General features: G+C 36.6%; 2 protein-coding genes across 4 annotated transcripts; both read left to right on the top strand.

Moving 5' to 3' along the window:
- Positions 1 to 1,378: 1,378 nt before the first annotated feature.
- LOC136695065 (bile acid-CoA:amino acid N-acyltransferase-like) lies at positions 1,379 to 3,879 on the top strand. Its single transcript, XM_066668876.1, has 5 exons — positions 1,379 to 1,509; positions 1,701 to 1,791; positions 1,877 to 1,957; positions 3,034 to 3,175; positions 3,626 to 3,879. The coding sequence occupies exons 1-5, from the start codon at positions 1,379 to 1,381 to the stop codon at positions 3,730 to 3,732; spliced, it is 552 nt and encodes a 183-aa protein (XP_066524973.1). The 3' UTR covers positions 3,733 to 3,879.
- Positions 3,880 to 7,467: 3,588 nt separating this feature from the next.
- Positions 7,468 to 13,929, top strand: LOC136695396 (sterile alpha motif domain-containing protein 3-like). 3 transcript variants are annotated; one of them, XM_066669456.1, is made up of 6 exons: positions 7,468 to 7,606; positions 9,654 to 9,730; positions 11,334 to 12,317; positions 12,563 to 12,715; positions 12,821 to 12,913; positions 13,324 to 13,929. In XM_066669456.1, the coding sequence occupies exons 2-6, from the start codon at positions 9,698 to 9,700 to the stop codon at positions 13,639 to 13,641; spliced, it is 1,581 nt and encodes a 526-aa protein (XP_066525553.1). In that variant the 5' UTR covers positions 7,468 to 7,606; positions 9,654 to 9,697; the 3' UTR covers positions 13,642 to 13,929. The 3 variants fall into 3 exon arrangements, with proteins under 3 accessions (XP_066525553.1, XP_066525552.1, XP_066525551.1); XM_066669455.1 differs by lacking the exon at positions 7,468 to 7,606 and adding an exon at positions 10,943 to 11,111 and having other exon boundaries at positions 9,676 to 9,730; XM_066669454.1 differs by lacking the exons at positions 7,468 to 7,606; positions 9,654 to 9,730 and adding an exon at positions 9,981 to 11,111.
- The last annotated feature ends 4,207 nt before the right edge of the window (positions 13,930 to 18,136 follow it).

Raw genomic sequence — 18,136 nt, 5'->3', positions numbered from 1 at the left:
TAGCAGGTCATCACTGAACACCACCCTCAACAAGAGGTTACATTTTTTTTGTTGCCCTTAGAGATTAAAAAGATAAAAATCATATCCAAATTATGTTGTAGCTAGCACAACTATTAAAGCTACATAGAGCTGTCTGGTGACATTTGTAATTGCACTGAGGATGTGGAAGATTATTTGTGGAATTAACATTTGTTGTGTGGTGTGTAGGGCTAGCCCTGATTGTCTTATTTTTGCTGTAGATGGAACTGACTCTAAGTTTGGGAGAACTAAACAACTTGAGTGCCAAATGAGTTTCTGTGGTAATTTAAACAGTGAATAAAATCTTACAGACAAGTTAAATTTCAGCCACTTACTTTGCTTTTACCCCTTAAACATACCATTCCACATTAAAAAATGTGGAGGTTCTGAAATCCTTTTTGCCTTGTGAAGGACTGGCGCCCCCTCCAGGGTGTATTCCCGCCTTGCGCCTAATGATTCCAGGTAGGCTCTGGACCTACCGCGACCCTGAACTAGATAAGCGGTTACAGATGAATGAATGAATGAATGAAATCCCTTAATCATCCAGGCTTAAATTTGCTGATCAAACTCTACCCAATTGTTCGGCCCAGAGGGCACCAGCTAACTACATGTATAGGGAAGCCGGAAAGGCACCATATCAGCATCAGCTATCATTTTACAGAGGCTACCAGCACATTGCACCAACCACATAACTCTAAAGTAAGCGTGGTGTATTATGTGTGTTTTTATTTGTTGTTGGTGTTTTTTCAACTTCTGTACAATTCCGTATTTATTCCATATTTAATACGGTGTAGAGTCCTATATATGTTAATGTCTTTATTTGTGTCAGTATAAGTATATGTAGGTTATAAGCCATTTAAATGCAGAAATATATTGTCAATATCTATAGAAACAGCATATATACTCCGGTAAATGTTTTGTTGAAGGTAAAATGCTGGTGAATGTCAATAATTTGCCTTGTAAAATGTGTCACAATGTAGAAAGTGGTTACATCTAACAAATGTTAAAAAAAAAAAAAAAACATCAACAAACTTTCCTTTCTTTGAGAGGCAGCAATATGTAAATAAACAGTCACTGAGCATCATATAAAAAGACTAGCTATAAGAGAAGACAGTTGATCAGTTATTCTGTAGGTATTTAGATTGTTTGCTATCATCAGCAAAGAATATTAATTTTCAATTTGAGAATGTACAATACTGTAGAAAGCCCCATAAATATATGTATGTACATGTATGTGCTTTGTGTGAGGACCCACAATTTTAGTCAAGCCTCTGTTAATCTGGTGCACTGTTTTTTGTTAATCTGTTGTGTTGCTACACTCTTTTTCATAGTATTCCATGTTTCTTTGGTTTGATGAAGGATGAATGAGCAGATGGAGGCTCAGTTTGCTGTTCTGTTTAGAGCAGCTGTCATGATTAACTCCGTTTCGAACACTGTGGCTGGTCAGCAGCAAAATATACCAGATTCTCTTTCAGACACTCAGCATGTGACGTAAGTAGGAAAAAAGTTGATTTCAACTGGGGAAAAAAAATGATATGGTGTGTGTGTATGTATGTGTATATACATATATATATATATGTGTATGTGTAAACCCATTTTCATTATGAACCAGTGAAATGATGATTGTTTTTTTTATTATTATTATTCTAATAGTAAAAAATTTGTTAAATTGCTCTTTTTAGGATGTATGATAAAGTGCGAATACAGGACAATCAGTTCATCTGGAGAGACGTAAACCTGCCCATTCCTGCAGATCCAAGCATGAAACTGGATGTAAGATGCAGAACACACTCACATAGTTGGCTCTGTGTGTGTATATATGGCTCTGAATCTGTAGTGGTTTGTTTGAATGACACAGGTGGGTCAGATAAAGTGTCCCTTGCTCCTTGTTAACGGTGAAGATGATCAGAACTCTCCTACTGTTGAGTCTGCTGAAGATGTAAGTCAAATCAATCTATGCCACCGAGATCACCACATTAAAAAAATCTTATATTGTGGTGAAATGTGAGCTTTCTTGATAAATATAATCACTTTTCTAATGAATAGTAATTATATTATTGTAAGGTCAAGGTTACAACTGACTGTCTTTTCATGTGTTTCTCCTTTTAAAAGACATAAATGACAATATGATACAAAAGAATCTCTTCATACACACATTTTGTAGCATAGTCAGAGTCGCACATACACAGAAAGTGCCATACATTATAATATGATTAATTGTAATTAGACTCAGGACGCGACCGAAAAGATACAAACGCAGAGGTAAAGGTATTGGGGCTTTAACAAATGGCTTGGGAAAAGAGACAAGGTCAAAAACAGTCCAGGCCAGTAGCTAAAGAGCATAAGTAGAGCACAGGAAAATACCAGAAGAAGCAACGAAGAAACAGGCAAGAGTCCAAAACCAGAATATCCAAACAAATCAGGGCAAGGCAATAACAGAATCAAAAACATCAGGGTCATATACAAAAATATTACTCAAACAGGAACACTTAGTAATGCTGAAGATAGGTAAAACTTGGCACAGAAAGAGAGAAAGGGCTAGGGTTAAATACACAGAAATACAGATAATAGCAATCAATACTCTATCAATGACTCTAGTTTGGGAGTCACGTGATCATCTACAGTATTCTGGGTAGTGAAGTCCGTAAGGTCTTTGGATACGACAGGAAGTGTGACTGTTAATCTTTTGCTTTAGTAAATGTAAAGAATCGTTCACATTATTCAGAGTAAAACCTCCTTCGTTTCTTTTTTTCTTTTTTAGTTTAATTTCATTCTGTAGTGTCCATCTGCTTTGCTTTCACTTTTGATTTTGATTTTTACATTTAAGCATTTTACTTTCAGCAGCAACTAAACAAATAGAGGACGTTTTAATCCATGACTGAAAAATGCTAGACACATAAAGTGGTTCCACTGCAGATTTACATAGTGTGTGTTGAATTTTTTTTTACCTAATACTTTTTACAAATGCCCTTTTCAAATCAGAGTTTTTGTCTTGGCCACACTGTCCTTTGTCAGATGGCGCTGATAATGGACAAAGCAGGAAATCGACATCTGCTGCAGGTCCTCACATATCCTGGAGCAGGTCATCTGATAGAGGCGCCCTATACACCACACCACCGGGCCAGTAACTTCGTTGTTCAAGGGAACAAAACAAAAGGTAATCAAATATCAATTAATTGTCATGTAATTATAATGACATACATTTCCTTTTAAATAACTAACAATAATGGAATATTTTCCAAATGGATTATACCATTATAATCTATATTTGGAATAACATAATACATTAATAGATGTGAGCCTGAACAGGATAAAGCAGTTACAGAAAATAAATGTTAATGATAATTTGATGGAAACTGGGGCAATATCTTTTGACCAATGGCTGACTGTTATTGGTTGGTGATTAATTGTTATTCAATAAGACCATGTTCAATATTACCAAGAACAAGGGCAGTCAAACTACTATAAAATACTCGGTTACAGTTGTGAAATCTGTCAATACCACATTTAAACCACGTGTATCCTATAATGATATAGGCATAAATGCAAAGAACACGGCTATGTGTGTGTTGTTATATTTTACGTCTTACTGTGTTTTTAATGACAGTGCTCTTGCTCTGGGGTGGACAAACCAAACCACATTCAGATGCACAGGAGGACTCGTGGCAGAAGATTCTGGCTTTTCTCCAGCAGCACCTTTACTTTGTTGCTTAACTGTCTAAATTGTAGTGATCAGTCATTTTTACAGCTGTGAATAGCCACTGTTATCTCTAAATTTTGCTGGTTAAGGGAAAGTCTTTGCACACTGAAAGAGGTGTATATTCATTTTTGTTTATAATGTGCAACATCCTTCAAGAACGAACATCCAGCCACTGCAGTAAAAGTTTATTTTTTTCTTATCGTTCTATACATTCTTCTATCACTACATTACTCTATGTATACTCAATGAATTTTATACATAGAAGTAGAGTCATATACTATATTCTCATTTTGTGTAATATTTGATTGTGAATTATGGTCATACTTTGCAAGAAAAATTCAGAGTGTAAATTTAATAATCACAGTTATTGCCTGCAGCTGTCCATTAGCTTTATTCATTCACACTCCACATCTGGCACTGGGGAAGGTGTATTATTTATCAATATGTAATTTTTGACCAAGTCCTCCTGTATTCACTTACTTACTCACTGAACACATTTAACATTACAGGTGAAGAATTTCAGTGATGTGATAATTAAGCAACGTAAATATATAAATTAATCTTAGAAACATAGGAATAATGGAAATGTATTTTCTAATAAAGACCCCACACAATAACAATATTTACCTGGCTTGTGTTTGGATTATTTTACCTGCAGGACATATATGGAATCTTCTTCACTACACACTCATTGTAGTTTTTTGCATGTTCACCTTTACTATTACCGTTTTCCATAATTGTGTTTAACAATATAAGCTGTTTACATACACCAAATACTATTATCTTGGGGTTTTTTTTAACTTCTATTTATATGTATTTGGATCATACTTCTGTCTTCCCGTAACTAAATAAACTGGTGGTTTTCTTTATACTCATTTATTGCTGTGGTGTTCTTCCTTGTGCTCGCCATACACAGGTTACAATATAGGTGTTGCCATCTCATTATCCCCAGCTATTTCACCTTGAAGAGCGTAACATGTTCCACTGTATGTTACTGTGTTGTAGTATAGGAGTATAGGTTGGATGGCCACTTCTGGATTTCACTTGGACGATTTTGTAGCCAGGCCGAGTTTGGATATGTTGCGGTTATGCAAAAAGGATAACTTGATTAAAGTTGCTGCCCATTTCAATCTGTCTATATCGAGGGCTTTGTTAAAATCTGATATCCGTATACGAGTTGTAGATCATTTAGTGGAGCTAGGTGTGTTGTATTTAGGCCCAGAGGCAGACACTACTGCTGAGCCAGCCTTGCTTCCTGAGGAGGATGCGTCAACTGTCCAGGATACTGAGGAGGCTGGGCATAATGAGGAAGAGTTGGAGGAACGGGAGCCGGGTGTGTTTGGTGAATTACACACGCCGACTAGTTGTGGGTCTGAGAGGTAAGAGCTCTGCCTCGCTATGAGCCGTTCTCTCCCACCTCATCTCACTTCCCTGAGTACAGTGGACAGTCGTGTGAAAGTACGTTTAGCACGTCTCCAATTAGAAACAAAAGAGAAGTCTGAGTATGATTTTAAACTGGCTGTGCGTAAAATGGAGTTATAGTGTGAGAGGGAAATTAAGTTGCGTTAACTGGAACTGAGAACAAAGGAGTTCAGACATCCCAAAAACCAGATTCTTTTCCGCACACTGCTCCGTTATCGGACACACTGCCACAGGCTGAAGTAGTTCAAACAATATATTTCGAAGTTGCTCAAATTCGGTATAGGAAATTCAGATGCCAAAATACGAGTTACAAGAGTACACATCCGGGATACCAAGGATGAGCAATCGATTTTCTTTTTCACCTTAAATGCTGCACATTCTGTCGCCGCTAGACGGCAACTTCCTTCCGCGAATATTATCTCTTTATTTTCAAAGTGTCTCAAAAATCTAAAAGGCTCACTGAAGACACAATATAACAGACTATTGATATCCTGAAGATGAAGAAATTTTACTGTGGAGAATTGTTTTGTAATGGCCCTGTGAACATAGCATGTGATATGACAGAATATGTGGAAACGAACTGTGGGGATACAGTCATGTGAAAATTAGAGCGCCGCATGAAAGCCTTGTTCTTTTTAAACATATGGATATTTGACTTTCATTTGAACAGCACTGAGAGATGGAGCTTATACAAATAAAACTGAAGAAATTACTTATAAACATACAGGGGTTGGACAATGAAACTGAAACACCTGTCATTTTAGTGTGGGAGGTTTCATTGCTAAATTGGACCAGTCTGGTGGCCAATCTTCATTAATTGCACATAGCACCAGTAAGAGCAGAGTGTGAAGGTTCAATTAGCAGAGGGTAAGAGCACAGTTTTGCTCAAAATATTGCAATGCACACAACATTATGGGTGACATACCAGAGTTCAAAAGAGGACAAATTGTTGGTGCACGTCTTGCTGGCGCATCTGTGACCAAGACAGCAAGTCTTTGTGATGTATCAAGAGCCACGGTATCCAGGGTAATGTCAGCATACCACCAAGAAGGATGAAACACATCCAACAGGATTAACTGTGGATGCAAGAGGAAGCTGTCTGAAAATGTTCGGATTGTATCCAAAAAACATAAAACCACGGCTGCCCAAATCACGGCAGAATTAAATGTCCACCTCAACTCTCCTGTTTCCACCAGAACTGTCCGTCGGGAGCTCCACAGGGTCAATATACACGGCAGGGCTGCTATAGCTAAACCTTTGGTCACTCATGCCAATGCCAAATGTTGGTTTCAATGGTGCAAGGAGCACAAATCTTGGGCTATGGACAATGTGAAATATGTCTTGTTCTCTGATGAGTCAACCTTTACTGTTTTCCCCACTTCTGGGAGAGTTACGGTGTGGAGAAGCCCCAAAGAAGCATACCACCCAGACTGTTGCATGCCCAGAGTGAAGCATGGGGGAGGATCAGTGATGGTTTGGGCTGCCGTATCATGGCATTCCCTTGGCCCAATACTTGTGCTAGATGTCGCGTCACTGCCAAGGACTACCGAACCATTCTAGAGGACCATGTGCATCCAATGTTTCAAACATTGTGTCCTGAAGGCGGTGCCGTGTATCAGGATGACAATGCACCAATACACACAGCAAGACTGGTGAAAGATTGGTTTGATGAACATGAAAGTGAAGTTAAACATCTCCCATGGCCTGCAGTCACCAGATCTAAATATTATTGAGCCACTTTGGGGTGTTTTGGAGGAGCGAGTCAGGAAACGTTTTCCTCCACCAGCATCACGTAGTGACCTGGCCACTATCCTGCAAGAAGAATGGCTTAAAATCCCTCTGATCACTGTGCAGGACTTGTATATTCCCAAGACAAATTGACGCTGTATTGGCCGCAAAAGGAGGCCCTACAAAATACTAATAAATTATTGTGGTCTAAAACTAGCTGTTTTAGTTTCATTGTCCAACCCCTGTAGGTTGTACAGTGTAATTGGCTTTGGCAGAGAGGATTTGGTATGTTTCTCATGGGTGAAACCCCTACACTCATCTCTAATGCTCATCCAACAAATGTATGTTCCTTACAAATGTGGGACCATTTTATTGTCAAATAAATAATCTACCAAACACAAATTTCTACACTGTAAACCCAAATTTGGTTTAAATTAACTTTTTGAGTAGTCTTTAATTATTATTTCAAGTTTTGCTCAAAACATTTGCCATTACTAAATCAAATTAGTTGTTTGAATTATTTAGTTGAAATAATGCAGTGCAATGATCAAGATAAGTAGAGATTACTTAGTATGTTAAGTTTTGTGAGCAAGGGGCGGGGCTTGTTCCATTTTTTTTTTCTCCAGGCAACAGAAAGTTCTGTGAAGAGCCGTTACTGTCTTTTCTTTAAAAAGAGCTGCTCATTGCTGTGACTGAAAGCTGTGGGCTTGTGAAAGCAACATTACTTCAATTGAAAAGGTTTGTATGCAAATATATTGTCTGATAAAATTCATTGCCCCTAAGACCACAAGAAGTCACAACAAGTTAGCTAAGATTTGAAGTTATCTAGCGATAGCTAGCTTTGTTTCAACAAGCTAAGGTTAAGATCCTGTTTTGTTTGTGTTCTCTCGGTTAACAATTTAGCAATAATCTAGCTAGCATTCATTTTACTTTATTTTTACACATTAACTAGGTATAACGTTAGTTAGCTAATATACAAAGGTTGTTTTTTTCGGCTCAAAATTTTAGCATATGTGTCTGCATGTGCTGGCTAATGCCTACCGTTCTGATTAAAAATTGGGATTGAGTTTACACACGAGTGATATGTTTAATTAAATCAGTAAATTCGCGATTTTCTTTTCAAATGTATGCTTAATTAGACAGTCATTAATTGTGCTGTCACGGTAAGAGAAATTTATCCCCGCATTTTATCGCGAAAGCCCCCACCGCCGCTCTTGGCCGTGTCTCGGGGCTGACGCGACGCGCCGCGTTCCCGCCCGAGCCTCGTGTTTCGGAGCCGCTGAGCCTCATGTTTTGGCCGGCCGCATTATAACTTTAATGCTTTTATCTTTACAGTTGTAATCATTAGCGGAGTTTGGTTAATTTTATGCAATGGGTTTAGTATAATTGTAATTGTTTAAGTGTTCTCATTCTGTTTTTGAGGTTCATTTGAAGATGCAGTGGAAGTGTAAGTATTGTGAATTTATATGTGAGAAAAGGGGTTACCTTTTAAAGCATTATAGATTAAAACATGGGGCCTACAGTAGAACTGTGCCTTTTCCTTGCTTACACCAAGAATGTTTGTGTACATTTAATTCCATCAATGCACTTAAGGTCCACTTGTCTAAAATTCACAAGAAAGGACCGGATGCACAACTGTGTGAAACAGCTCAAGTAGCTCACTGTCAGTTATGTGATTTTTCTTCACCCTGCACAGAAGCAGATTTTTTCAGTCACTTGCGCAGCACACATTTAAAAGTTAATCACAAAGTCCCATGTCCATATAAAGGATGTAACTTTAATACTACTGTGTACTCCACATTTAATGCACATATAAGTAAAGAGCACAGAACAGACAACTGGAGGATGTTCAAACCGGAAATAGTCATTGCTAATTTAACTAAGGAAACAGCCCAAGATGAACATATGGTTTCAAATGACACCCCTGATTTAGTGGACAGTGAGGATTCCAGCAGTGAAGAGCCTCATGATCTAAAGAAACAGCTGGAGCACAACCTAGCAGCTCTTTTTTTAAAGATGCAAACGATCCTTCATATTCCAGAAAGGTCTGTACAAGAAATCGTACAACAGCTTTTACAGATATGTGAACTCTCCCAGCCATTGCTGCATAATTCAGTCAAGGACATTCTGAAACATCACACAAGTGTAGATGATTCAACTCTAAGACAGTTAGTTCGATTTTGTGGCAAGGATGGCTCTTTATCAACTATTAAAAGGAGAGCAGCATATGTGAGCAGAAATTTTACAGTGGTTACACCGGTGGAGTATGTTATAGATAGAGGAAAAAAATGTACAGCTGTATACGTTCCTCTAAATGCAATGCTACAGAGCATGTTAAACAGGGCAGACATTTTGGACAAAGCTCTTCCAGTACAAAACCATGTGCCGCATGAGTACAATACATATAGAGATGGTTCATACTGTAAAGAAAATTCCCTCCTTAAAGGGGAGGAGTTCAAAATCTCTATTGGACTTTACACAGATGACTTTGAAGTGTCCAACCCTTTAGGAACATCAAAAAAGAAACACAAAATGAGTGCAGTGTATTGGGTGATAGCAAATGTGCCATCAAAATATAGGTCCACACTCCACTCGATTCAGCTTGCTCTTTTATGTAAAGCATCTGATGTAAAAGAGCATGGCTATGCTAAAATTTTCCATCCTCTCATTCAAGATCTAGTCTATTTGGAGCAACATGGTCTATATGTTGAGAAGTTAGGAGCATCTATCAAAGGCACAGTGTTATATGTGGCTGCTGATAACTTGGCTGCTCATTCACTTGCAGGATTTTTCGAGAGCTTTGCAGTGGACAGGTTCTGCAGGTTCTGCATGGCAACAAGGAGCAAGATTCAAGACAAGGAGGTATGTTCAGGCGTCTTTGAACCCCGAATTAAAGACACTCACAACCGGCATGTGCAGGAGGTACGGCAGGATCCTATTATGTCTAAAGAGTATGGTGTGAAAGGAGGCTGTGTATTGACCGACAGTCTGCAGCACATTCATGTTGTTCATGGTTACCCCCCTGATATACTGCATGACCTTTTTGAAGGTATTGTTCCTGTTGAGTTATCACTCTGCCTATCAGACATGATTTCCAAAAAATATTTCACTTTAGAGGCCCTAAACCATGCTATCAAAACGTTTCCATATGAGTTTAATGACAGAACTGACCAGCCTCAAACTATTGCTCAAGGCTTTTCTACCAAAGGAACAATAGGTGGAAATGGCCATGAGAACTGGGCTCTAATTAGATTGCTGCCACTTCTCATTGGCCATAAAGTACCTGAAGGAGACAATGCATGGGATATTTTGTTGCTCCTGAAAGACATAGTTGAGTTGGCTGTGGCAACAAGACACACTAAAGAGTCCATAAATTTTCTTGATTGCAAAATATCAGAACATAGACAATTGTTGCAAAGTACGTTTCCTGATTTCAAATTACGTCCAAAACACCATTTCATTGAGCATTATCCTGAGATGATTAAGGCATTTGGTCCACTTTCAGATGTCTGGACAATGCGCTTCGAGGGAAAGCATAAATTTTTCAAACAAGTAATTCGTAATGCTTGCAACTTTAGAAATGTAGCTCATACACTAGCTGTAAAGCATCAGAAAATGATGGCTTACCATTTAGACGCAAGTTCATTTTTCAAACCCTCAGTTGAAATGAACAAGGTTACTACAGCATTGATCACGTCTTACCCTGAGAATGTCCAACAAATATTCTGCCAGAGAGTGCCTCAACATACAGCAGTCTTTGTCGCATCATCTGTCTCTGTAGATGGAATAAAATATTGCCCAGGCATGATTCTCTCTGTTGGTTCATGCTCTGGACTTCCAAATTTTAAGCAAATCAAACAGATTGTGGCTATTAACACAGAGGTCCTGTTTGTCTGCAAGGTGATGACTGTATGGTACCATGAGCATCTCAGATCTTTTGAACTCTGTGAAGGCATTAACCCCTCCCTGTGTGTAGTACAATTGAAAGAGTTGAATGATGTTTTCCCTCTTCCAGCATACAGATTTGGAGACAATTTAATAGTGACACTCAGACGTTACATTCTGTGTTAAAAGGTCACAAGATTGATTGCTGCAATCCAAGCAACACAGGATTTTATAAATAGGTTTAATGGTCACATTTAGCAGCTTTCATCAATTAAGCAACCAACTTGTTAATCCTGTTAGAAGCCTGGTGATACCCTATCCAGTGATGGAATCAACAGTGGAGCTAAGAAAAAAGACTGTGAGTGTAGAAACTTGGTGGTCATTATGTTATGATTAATCTGTGTATAACCCCTACATAAATGTATATACATTTTCATTACAATAGACCTTATGTAGGATTATGTCAATTGTGATGACAAGCTTATATAGGTAACATGTAGCCTTATGAACAGGAACCTAAGTTAAAATATTACCCATATTTCTAAAAAGCTAATTGATGATTATTGCTTTTATTTCCAAGATGACAGCACACCAGAAGATGACCTTGAGGGTCATTCTCACAGAGGCAGATATAAGAAAGGTCACCCTCAGTGCGAGGCCTGCTACAGTGGAGGATTTGATATGTACACTGAAAGAATCACTTGGACTTAATTACAACTACAGCCTTCAGTACAAGGATCCTGAATTTAATTACGAGCTATGCAATCTGACAGATATTGGAGATCTTCCTGAAAAACCAACAATCAAAGTCATCCCTGTACTTGAACTGGTACCTGTCTCAACGTCTGATGAAATCTTGAGTGACACACACAGTCCAGCAGATACAGAGGTCCTCTCACTCTCACCTCTTGAGCGACAGACACCTTGGCCAGAAGTTTTTGAAATCCCAACATTTTCTGTTGATGTAGAGTATAGACTTAGGCAGGCAAGTCTAATATACATTAGGGATGGAACACACTTAAAAGTATCAAAAGAGCTAAAGCATGAGATTCTGGAAAGACTGGCAGAGAGCATGTATAGTCACACAGCATACCCAAATAATGCTCAATTTGAAAGTGTCGCAGCAGCACTAATAAGCAAGCACCCCTGTCTCCAAGAACGAGGCTCGTCAAGTCGCTGTAGTGGTTGGAAAAACAGTCTGAAATATAAAATGGCTAATTACAGAACAAAGCGTAGAAGATCAGGATGCCTTGACGTTACAGTAAATGCAGGTAAACGGGGATTGCATTCAGCAGAAGGAGAACCAGCTAACAAAAATATCAAGAAGGCCAAGAAAGGTGAGCTCAACTACTTGCCTAACTTTCCAGAGGGGCTTGATCAGTCAGTCCTCGAGGGTGCCCGCAAATACTTAGTTGATGAAATTCAAAAGAGAACACCAGATGGACCACTTGTAAAACAGAAGATGGATGTGACATTTGCATTGAGGAGGAAAGAGGTTGTTGAATCCAAACCCGCCATAAGCAAGATGGTGGAACGTTGGCCCGCTCTCTTCACAGAAGATCAGGTATGTTCAAGAGGGATATGCCAATGTTTTAGTCTATCTTTCTGTTATAATTTGATGATAATTATGATGCCTCTGGATACACCTTTGTCATCTTCAATTATTGTTTTGCTCATTTATAATTCAAGGACAATGTGAGTCTTTATGGTGAACAGGTGTAGTTGGTTTTGAATGGAACAAGACATTGGTACCACTAGCCTCAGTATTGTTTAGACTTGAAAAGTATAATTGTTTTCTCTATTTTTCAGGTATACATGGAGTTCAATAGGATTGTAGGCAGGAACCTTAAGCAGGACTTCTACGAAAGCATTGATCGGCACAGTCTTCGTCTTATTGAGATATTTCAATCTAAGAGAGGGAACATCGGGCAGCTGTTGACGCACCTATCACAACAGACCAAGGTTGTTCCATATCCATTATACTTATACAATCAAAATCATGCTTGATTGATTCAGCTTTCTTATAGACAGTTAAATTCTTGTCATTGTCATTTTTCTCTCCAAAAGACTAAAGAGCCAACTGATATTCGGACTCTGGTGCTTAGAGGGCTTCCTATTATCCTTGGTGACCACCCCACAGACTTCTATAAAGCATGCTTTGTAAGTAACCTCTATTAAAAAGGACCATAACGGCATAATTTTGAATATTCACCATTATTTTTGTTTGATAAAAACTGAAAGCATAGTTTAATATAATCAAAGAATAAGATGTAATTTCAATCTGTCCATCCAGTTAGTTTATGTAGGATTTTGCAAGGTTTCAAGTCTCCCGATCTTCCAGCATCCAATTACACTGAGGTTGGATAAGTGTTCTTTTGTGAGCTCAAACCATTAAAAACAGACACTTTTACTTCATTGAAACACTTTTTTCTGACCACTTATGTGTAATCTGCTTGTGTAATGTACTCCGGCAGTAATGTCCATTTCCCTCATGTATCTGACTCTCCTGAGAGTAGACTTTTTGCTTAACATATGATAGTTAATTAATTATTTTGCTCTTATGCTTTTAGGATGACTCTGACGAATCATTCCATCAACTTGACATTGGGATCCTGCTTGTTGAACAAGAAGGTGCTGTGCTCTCATCTTCCCTCCATCTCAGTCCAGCCTCACTGAAGATCGTCATTGAAGGAGAAGTTGTTATGGACAACATCCAGGATCTCCCTAAAGCTGTGTGCATTCTTTTTGGACTTACTTACGCACTTCATCTCAACTATCCCAAGTCTATGAAGAACACATTTCACTTCATTCAACAGGTTTTTCTAACATTGGGTCACAGTGAACTGAAAGCCCGATTACAAACACTGAAAAACCAGCTTACACTCTGAAGAAATGCTGTTAATTTAACCATATAATACACCATATGATGAATACATAGACCCCAGTAGCCCTTCCAAAAATTTGCTTGTTTGTGGAAACCTAGATTACAAACCCTGAGAAATGCGGTTTATTTTACAGAGAAAGCATGTCCCCTCTTTTTATTTATTTATTTATTTTATTTTAAAAAAAAATTTTTTGCCCTACCCAAAAAAATGTGTGTATTCATCATATTATTGTGTTCTATTTGACTATAAGTAGCCATTCCAAAATTTTCCTTGTTTTATATTTACAATACATATGGCTTATTTTGAATTATGTCACAAAATATTTCATAAAAAATGGCTGTCTAGCCATTGTATTCTACAGATTTTTCAAGGGTTCTTGAAAGAAAATGGTTCTATAATATTTTTTTATATTATATATATATATATATATATATATATAAGGTCTTTATTATAAGCTGTTATTATAACAATACCAGAACCATCTTTAGTGCTATAGAGCGCTATAAATTTATATATCTACAGCACATATGCCATCATGCTGAAAAATAATTTCATCACTCTATATAAATGGTAGAATACTTCTATATAGAACCATTTCCTAAAGAATTCGTGAAGAACCATTTTTGTAGATTTAGAAGTGTATCCGCATGACAGTGCTCAGTTGTGTTCAGATAATAACATGGAGTTCATCAGTCAGTTTGAAATTTTAAATGCTTGTATCAAGTTTTAAAACATTTGTGTCCAATGTTTTACAAGCATACAGCAGAATTTTTTGAAAATATTCATTCTCAAAGTTAGACTTGTCAAGAAAGCAGTTTAAATGTCTGTTTTTGACTTGTCATTTGGTTGACTTGTTTGTTATTGCTGCAGTAAAACTTTTGAAATGTTACTTCGAAGGGTTTTTACATTAAAATACAATATTGAAATGTATCGTTTAATTTCTTCCTTTTTTTAGTTTTGATAACCAATGTGTAATTCATGATATCTCTATTAAATAAGTCTTTAAATTACAACAAAACAATTATATAAACTAATAATTTTAAGTAGAAATAATTAATACTTTTTTGTAGGTTAAACTTAAAAATAATTACTTTATACAACATAAAATGAAGACAATATTTATGTAAACTAAATATTTCAAGTAAATGCTACTAATGTAAACTTTGTTCATGTGCTTCATCAAATTAAAATGTTAAGTTAATACAACTTAACTTTTTTAGTTTCACCTTGTGTAAAAACTTAATTAATTTAAGGCAACGAGTTTCCACGCAATTTTCTAGTAAACTCAACTAATTCGGGTTTACAGTGTATGTAAATATTTATAATATTAGAAATAGCCAGACATTGTGAATATACACACCAACATTCAGTGTTTAAAGAACTTTATGAATTAAACTCTGCACTTTGGGATATTATATTTGTATTACACCTTCTGTAATATCAGTTGCAGATTCTTGATAATCTGACAATTAAAAATAAAAATGCCATAGGACATATACCCCAAAATTCATGTTTCCTCATATTCATGTCACTTGTTATATTCACAAGGCCATGACAACAATTCCACAATGACATTTCTTTATATTAATAGTCTGTTATACTGTGCCTTTAATCAGCCTTTCAGATTTTTGAGACACTTTGAAAATAAAGAGATAATGTCCAATGAATTTAACCAAAAGCACAATTTCCCCACACATTCTATCATGTCCAATGCTACGTTTATAGGGCAATTATATAAAAATTCCACAGTAAAAGTTCTTCATCTTCAGGATATCAATAATCTATTATATTGTATTTTCAGTGAGCCTTTTAGATTTTGAGACACTTTGAAAATAAAGAGATAATGTCCTCGGAAGAAAGCTAAACGTGTAGTTTTTCCATGGTATGGAAGTTGTGTTTGTATTTTGTAGTTTTAGTTAAAAGTTGATAGTTAATAGTTAAATGATTTTAAATACCTGGCAGGGTAAAACTAAGCAGTATGTACATATATTGAATGATGAGAAGCACATTACACTGGCATTTCCAATTCTTACACTGTGTTCCCAGAGGTTGAAAAAACTGAATACGCAGTTGAAGGTAAAAATAAAAATCACTTAAAAAATGTACACAGACAGATATATAAGACAGAGTGAACAGTAAATAAAAGGCAAAAAACTAGCCTTTAAATACAGATTAACTTAAGGTTTACCCAAAAAATAGTATGTATATATATATATATATATATTATTACTATGCTCTTGATGTACAAATGATCCTAGAAATATTATTTCAATTCTCCTATGATCTTCTAAATAAATAATAATCATATAAAAAGTGGACCAGGACCGAAGGTGATTTAAAGTGCTTTGGAGGAGTTGAATGGAATTCTGAATGGAATATGTTTATTGTATGCAATAAAATAATTTAAAAAAAATTGAAAATAAAAATTATATTTAAGGACTGTGCATTATGCAATGTAAAAAGTCACAGATGTAGTAAATGCTTATTCTACCTTATTTGATCATATTTTCTCATCCATATCACAGCTTTCTTGTTTATGAACTTTAGAAATACACAGTTCTAGGGATGTTTTTGTTTTATAACAGTACTAAAATATTGTTTAAAACTGTAAACCAAAAACACACTACTAATCAACTGTTGCCCTGTTCCACATATTCAGTGTTGTGTGCATGATCAGTCAATGAACAATAGAATATAGGCCAAATTAACATACATTAGATCATCTGCCTTCATGACAGCAGTTTTTGTTATCCTATCTAAATTTAAATTTAATTCAGATGTATTAAGACCGTGTGGGGTTATTTGTTCCAAATTAAATAACCTTCATTATTTAAAATAAGAAGGAAATGAACAGTTGATCTAAGCAAGGACTTGATTTAAGATTTAACCAACAATAACTTTACTGGTTGTTTTGAAATTATTTTACAGCGTTATTTATGGGTCATGATTTATTGATGTTAACTTATGAAGTAATTACATTTAACTTAATCCCGCTGATGCAGTTGAGATCACTAGTAAAACTGGCGTGAGATCAGTGAAAGCCGTTATTTCAACGTTGAAATCTCGTACCTAAATGTCATTCAATAAACACTGGATTAAAGTTGAAAAGACGTCCAAACATAAACTTTGAAAAGACGAGTAACAGAGTCACATTACAAATGTACTTTCAAAGTACAGTAGGTTCCATTAAGAATTTAATGGTTCAGACTGGTTTTTAATGGTGTCTACATTGTGATGGAAATTTGTTTATATAAATGATTGATAATCAATAGAGCTATTTAATCAGCAATGGCCACGCATGCTTGTGTAAACTGAAATTGTTTTATTCCTAATTCTCTGTGTGAGACCGCAGACTTATGTGTGTGTGTTTCAAATAACATCGACACTTTCCGTTCAATCAACCCCCCGTTTGTCTCCAAACCAAGGAGGTAGAGCGGGAGGCACAGGCCACGTCTGGAAAGGTGTTAGAAATACAGGAGAGAGGTGAAAAACAGCGTTGCGCGCACGTCCCTCTCTCACGTTCATAAAATTTGCGATCTCACTTGATGCCGACTCAGAAACTAAAGAGCTGTCTTATTTTCTGTCATGATTTTCCACCACAACATCTTATAGTTTCCATCATGTAACCCATTAGCACTTAATGTTTCCTAATAGTTTAACCATTATTTATTTTATAGTTTTCATTATGTAACACTTCTATTAGTATTTAATTGTACCTGTCAGTTCACAATCCTGGTTGGAAAAAACATTACACACATAGGTAAAAGGAAAATATTTATAAACATATTTGCAAATTTTTGTAATTAGCCCTAAATATGTGACTCAAATATGCACACAATTACATGTATAAATGTATTTAAAATATATATATATATATATATATATATATATATATATATATATATATATATATATATATATATAATGAAAATATAAAACATGTAATATTCTGTATTCGATTACACATGTAAATGAAACAAAAATGTACATCCTAAGAAAATGAAGTACAGATTTGAACAAAATACAGAGTGTACAAAAAATTTGTCACTGGGGCTGTATACAGTACCTTTCAGTGTTCTTTTATGTAGTCATGTAGTCATGCGCAGCAGGTAGTGTCGCAGTCACACAGCTCCAGGGACCTGGAGGTTGTGGGTTCGATTCCCGCTCTGGGTGACTGTCTGTGAGGAGTTGGTGTGTTCTCCCCGTATCCCCGTGTGCTCCGGTTTCCTCCCACAGTCCAAAAACACACGTTGGTAGGTGGATTGGTGACTCAAAAGTGTGTGGGTGTGTGTTTGCCCTGTGAAGGACTGGCGTCCCCTCCAGGGTGTATTCCCCCCTTGTCCAATGATTCCAGGTAGGCTCTGGACCCACCGCGACCCTGAACTGGATAAGCGCTTACAGATAATGAATCAATGAATGAATGAATGAAAGGATGTTTTTGTACTAGTTAATATACTTGGAACCATAAAGGGCTAAAATGTATCATTAACATTAGCTT

The sequence above is a fragment of the Hoplias malabaricus genome, chromosome 4 (assembly GCF_029633855.1).
Source record: "Hoplias malabaricus isolate fHopMal1 chromosome 4, fHopMal1.hap1, whole genome shotgun sequence".
Classification (NCBI taxonomy): Eukaryota; Metazoa; Chordata; class Actinopteri; order Characiformes; family Erythrinidae; genus Hoplias; species Hoplias malabaricus.
Note: the sequence above shows the minus strand (reverse complement) of the source record. Positions and strands in the feature narration are given on the sequence as shown.